The sequence below is a fragment of the Xenopus tropicalis genome, chromosome 2 (genome assembly GCF_000004195.4).
Source record: "Xenopus tropicalis strain Nigerian chromosome 2, UCB_Xtro_10.0, whole genome shotgun sequence".
Lineage (NCBI taxonomy): Eukaryota > Metazoa > Chordata > Amphibia > Anura > Pipidae > Xenopus > Xenopus tropicalis.
Genome location: NC_030678.2, coordinates 147,176,354 through 147,181,969, shown reverse-complemented (window position 1 = coordinate 147,181,969; position 5,616 = coordinate 147,176,354). Strand labels below are relative to the sequence as shown.

The 5,616-nt window shown below is 40.3% G+C and overlaps 1 protein-coding gene across 1 annotated transcript; it reads left to right on the top strand.

Annotated features, from left to right (window-relative positions):
* The first annotated feature begins 727 nt into the window (after positions 1-727).
* mfsd5 (major facilitator superfamily domain containing 5) lies at positions 728-4,987 on the top strand. Its single transcript, NM_001015939.2, has 2 exons — positions 728-812; positions 3,249-4,987. The coding sequence occupies exon 2, from the start codon at positions 3,283-3,285 to the stop codon at positions 4,639-4,641; it is 1,359 nt and encodes a 452-aa protein (NP_001015939.1). The 5' UTR covers positions 728-812; positions 3,249-3,282; the 3' UTR covers positions 4,642-4,987.
* The last annotated feature ends 629 nt before the right edge of the window (positions 4,988-5,616 follow it).

Genomic DNA, 5,616 nt, shown 5'->3' with positions numbered 1-5,616 from the left:
GACTTTTTTGTCGCCATTGCGAAAAAATCGGATTGGTTTTTCCACCGTTTACAATTGCTCAATACGAAAAAATTGCGACGGCGGCGAAAATGTTGTGCAAAATGCGATAAAGTCGTGACGGCGATGAAAAAAACGCGCAAAATACGAAAAAACGCTACGGCGACAAAAAAGTCGCAAAATTTTCGTTTCCAATCCGATTTTTTCCCATTCGGGATTCGTGGATTAGTAAACGTGCCCCTAAGAGTTAAAGGTGGACCACCCCTTTAGAAATAAAATGTTGCTTTTGCTCATGTCCTTTACCAAAATTAAACCTTGTCCTGTCCCTACAATGTGAAAAATGCGGCCCTTGGTTGCACAGAAATACCAGGCCCCTTTAACCCATGGTAACAAAAAGGTAAATTTAATTTACTGTCCTCTCTTAAATTAGCTATTGTGTAAAAAAAATCTGGCCCCTACTTACAGATATACAGGGTCCCTCAGTTTAAAAAATCTAAAAAGGTCAATTTGCACAAAAAAGAAAAAGTTGTCTCTTTCACAAAGGCTTCATCACTGCCACTATGGAACTACGTGTGGCGTCACCGCGCTTATATACGTGTACGTCACATTCTCGCGAGATGAGACTTGTGACGTCGGTATTCGCTGTCCGGCTGAAATCAAGGAAGTGATTGTTAGCGGGGTTCCGGGGCGTTTAGGCAGCGGGCCGGGGTGCGGGCTGTGTCAGGAAAAGCGGGACTGCCCCGCGGTATGCCATAATGGGACTCGCTGGTACAAACACGCACATATATTTGAGTGGAACGGACTCCGTTTGTTAGGTATAGCTTGTTTATCTGTTTGCGCTGTCTCGCTAAAGTGGCGTGTAGGTAGAGCTGAAGCTTTGGCAACTGGCTGCTGTAGGCTGTAATATATAACTATAGGGAGGGGAAACAGCTACCGACTTACGCTGCCCATATACACCGGTACTATGTGCTGGCTCTCATGTTTGCCGAATACATGGGAATAGGAATTCTACTGTATTGGGTAAATGGTTTAGGTATGTGAAAAGGCTCTTTTAGTGTTCCCCTATATACAATTGTGCCCCTTCCGTAATCCATGAGAATATTTGAAGTTACAAATGAGAGACGTGGCCATATAAGAACACAAGGCAATTCAAAGGGATTTTTAATATGTTCATTTTAATAGGATTCATTATTCATTATAATGTACATCACTGGGGGCCTAATGAGTAATGTGGCATGGCCCCTTGTCCTGTGGGTTATGGGGGTGGGCTCCTATGGATGTGGCTTTTGTCCCCTTCCTCTCCCCTACAAGCCTCTGTGCCCCCTCCCTGTTGCACTCTTTTCCCAAGTCCATTTTGCAGCGCTCCCAGTCCTCTACTTTGTTTTATCTCTGATGTCATTTTGCTTTGTTCCTTTCCCCTGTGTATGGTTCTTGCTTTTGATTTATGTTTTATGTTAAAAGAACAGTAACACCAAAAAATGAAAGAGCTTTCAAGTAATAAAAATATAATGTACTGTTGCCCTGCACTGGTAAAACTGGTGTGTTTGCTACAGTAACACTACTATAATTTATATAATAAGCTGCTGTGTAGCCACATCTGCTATGTGCCTGTGCCTTTTATCCTTTGAATGGCTGCCTCCATGGCTACATAGCAGCTTATTTGTATAAATTATAGTAGACTTTCTGAAGTAAACACATAACTTTTACCAGTGCAGGGCAGCAGCACATTATATTTTAGTTACTTTTATACACTTTCCTTTTTTGGTGTTACTGTTCCGTTAAGTTGAGATGTGGCGGGAAGGTGGGTTGCATGCATTTGTGTGGGAGGCAGCGGCGGCGGCTATCAGTGGTGGTTGGTTTTTGGTGGTAGAAAAGAACCAGTTGATGGCAGACAGTAGAGAAGGGTGGCAGCAAACATTATAAGGAGGCTTTTTTTAAGGAGGTCGTGAAATGCATTCATATTAGTGTGTTTGTGTCTTTTTAAAGTAGTTGTTCGCCTTTGAGCTAACTTTTAGTATGATGCAGAGGGTAATATTCTAAGACAATTTGCAATTGGTCTTTATTTTTTATTTGTAGTTTGGTGTTTCAACAGCTAGCTGGTTGCTAGGGTCCAAATTACCTTTGCAACCATGGAGTGGTTTGAATGAGAGACTGTTCTATAAATAGAATAGAACCTGAATGTGTAATAACAAGTAACCATAACAATAAAATTGTAGCCTCACAGAGCAATAGTTTTTTGGCTGCTGGGGTCAGTGACCCCCATTTGAAAGCTGAATAAAGTTAGAAGCGGACAGCAAATAATTCAGAAACCATTTAAAATAAATAATAACCAGTTAAAAAAATTTGCTTAGAATTGGGCATTCTATAACATACTAAAAGTTACCTTAAAGGTAAACCATCCCTTTAAGGGAAATGGCCAAACTGTAGTTTATATAATATATATCCCATAGTGCATTACATAAAATTCCAGGTCCTAAGGATTTCAGAAAATAGATCCTATAAATACCAGTATAATTACACAGTTCATAGAGTTCCATATTGGCTGTAGCCCAGTATATGGAGGGTGCTTTATAGATGAACAAGAGTTTTAGCATTGTCTTTTTCAGTTTAATTGACATTGATCAACAGCTTCTTGCATGTTTTCCTTGATATAGTGTCCTTAGATAATTATTCAGTCCATTAGGAAGCACATTGCATTTACGCATATATATATATATATATATATACTGTATATGTGTGTGTATATATATATATATATATATATATATATATATATATATATATATATAATGTAACACAGTCCACACGACAGCACCACACTCCAAAATGCACGGAATATCATATAAATATCAAAATAAAACAGCCAGCACCAAGGGTCTTTGTGTTTCAAAAAATCTCTTGTGTATTATAATTGCATGTACAACCTGGATTCATGGGAGGAGGCTATTTAAACTGAGTTGCTGTATGTATTTGCACCTTGAAAAAGGTCCCAAAAGGGACCGAAACGTCGGTTGTACATGCAATTATAATACACAAGAGATTTTTTGAAACACAAAGACCCTTGGTGCTGGCTGTTTTATTAATATAATATGTGATGTGTGTGTTTTTTTTCCCAAATGGCAGATTTGGGTTCAGGGTATGGTTTTTAATTAATTACAAATACTGTGTTCTACAGAATGACTTCATATGACAGAAGTGAAGCTTAAAACAATACTTATGTCTTATCCTTATTTTTTTCTTTTATTTTACAGATTTATCTCAGAATGCCACTTCGATGATATAACTATGCTGCTTACAGCATACTTTGTTCTTGTGGGGCTGATAGCTCTGTGGGCAGTGCTGGAATTTTCTGCCTGTCATTCTAAGCCATCAACCTCCAGCAATGCTGTGGGAAACCCTGCCTTCCGACAATTCCAATATGACTTCTATAGAACTTACTTTCCAGCTCTGGCAGCAGATTGGTTGCAGGGCCCATACCTGTACAAGTTATACCAGCACTACCACTTCCTGGAGGGACAAATAGCTATCATCTATGTCTGCGGCTTTGGGGCCAGTGTGTTTGCAGGTCTAGTGAGTGCTCCACTGACAAGTCGACTTGGTCGCAGAAAATCCTGCATACTTTTTTGCCTTCTCCTCTCAGCAAGTTACCTGTGCAAGCTGTCTCAGGAATACTTTGTGCTTATTACTGGAAGGGTTTTGGGTGGCTTCTCAAGCTCTCTACTCTTTTCTTCCTTTGAAGCATGGTACACTCATGAACATGCTGAACAGCACGATTTTCCAGCTGAGTGGCTCCCCCACACCTTTACTCGGGCTGCAGCCTGGAATGGTGGCATAGCAATAGCTGCTGGAGTAATTGCAAATGCCTGTGCGGAGTGGCTAGGTCTGGGTCCTGCTTCACCCTCTGTGCTTGCAGTGCCTCTTCTGGTTTTATCTGTAGCCCTAGTGATACGTGAGTGGGATGAAAATTATGGACAGACCAGTAGCTTTAGAAGAGTATGTGGAGATGGACTGCGATGTCTTCTGAGAGACCGAAGAGTACTGCTTCTGGGTACCATCCAGGCATTATTTGAGAGTGTGGTTTATATATTCATCTTCCTTTGGACACCAGTTCTGGATCCACATAATACACCTCTTGGCATTGCCTTTTCTAGCTTTATGGCAGCTAGTGCAGCGGGATCATCACTGTATCGTCTGGCTACTTCCAAGAAATACCATTTACAGCCAATGCATGTCCTTTGTCTCTCAATTCTTATGGTATTCTTTTCCCTCTTCATGCTGACTTTCTCCACTGCTCCAGGCCAAGAGCATCCAACAGAGTCCTTGTTGGCATTTCTACTCATCGAGTTGGCTTGTGGCCTCTACTTTCCTGCTATGGGTTTCCTGAGGTGCAGATTAATCCCAGAGAAAGAGCAGATAGGTGTATTGAACTGGTTTAGAGTTCCTCTGAACCTGCTTGCTGGATTAGGGCTGCTTGTACTGCATGACAGTGACTACCAAAGTGGTACCAGGAACATGTTCAGTTTGTGTGCCATCACAATGCTTCTTGCCCTGCTCTGTGTGGTAAGCCTCTTCACAATGGTGAGAAATGACTCTGAACTACGGCTTCCAACCTCTGAGACAGAGCCTAATGGAACTGAGCAGTGATTTTTTTTTTTAACATATACTTGCTGTAAGAGACAGCAAAACCAAAGCAATGCAGGTTGCCACTCAGTAAACCAAAACAAAACGTTTCGGGAAAATGTTTTTATTTTTCTGAACTTTTCATTGGTGAGTGATCTATGCTCCTTTTATTCTTTCGACACCTGTTACGGTTCAACAATCTCTATTATTAATCCCGTTTGAGGAAGCCCTGTAGTTTTGCAAGCAAGGTTCTTGCTGTACCTGATTCATCTTAGGTAACAACTTATTGGTGAAAAATGGGTTTAAGATGGTGACTGTCACAGCTTTCTAAAGTTTTGTTACAGTATAATAAAAACCTGTGCTAAAAGCGCTTCTGATAGTGTGTCAGTAACATTCTTCTAAATGATGAGATCATCTTTGAACCTGATGAAATACTCCTGTTATGGAGAGCTTTTGAACCAGCAAATTTGGTCCATAGAGTAATGATCAAATTGGACAGGGACTGTGTAATGTACCTTTGGCATGATGCCTTGCTGTGTTCTGCCCAGCCCTATGTAAATGTAACTGAGGCCTAATAAGATATATGGCCATATACATTCCAGTAGGCTGCTGAGTTGGTCAAAAGTGTCCAATGTCCAAAACCAATTTCTCACAGTGTATGGTGCAGGTATTACTGATGAATTTCAAACCAAAAATAACCATGTACTTATCAAGTACAAGTACATATATATATATATATATATATATATATATATATATATATATATATATATATATATATATAGCGAACCCAGGGTGGCACTCTGCTTCAGCTCTTAGCTCGGGTGCAAGGTAAATGATTTAAATATCCAAAAAAGACCAGCAACACCGAGTTATATTCCAAAAACAATCAATTGTGTATTAAAAACGCATGAACAGCCAACGTTACGTTTCGGTCCCCATCGGGACCATTCTCAAGGCAACCATGCTAACCAACCCCATGTTCTATTTATCCATAGT

What these genes read in the sequence shown, in the direction of transcription:
- mfsd5 (NM_001015939.2), top strand. Translation starts at nt 3,283, where the DNA reads ATGCTGCTTACAGCATACTTTGTTCTTGTGGGGCTGATAGCTCTGTGG.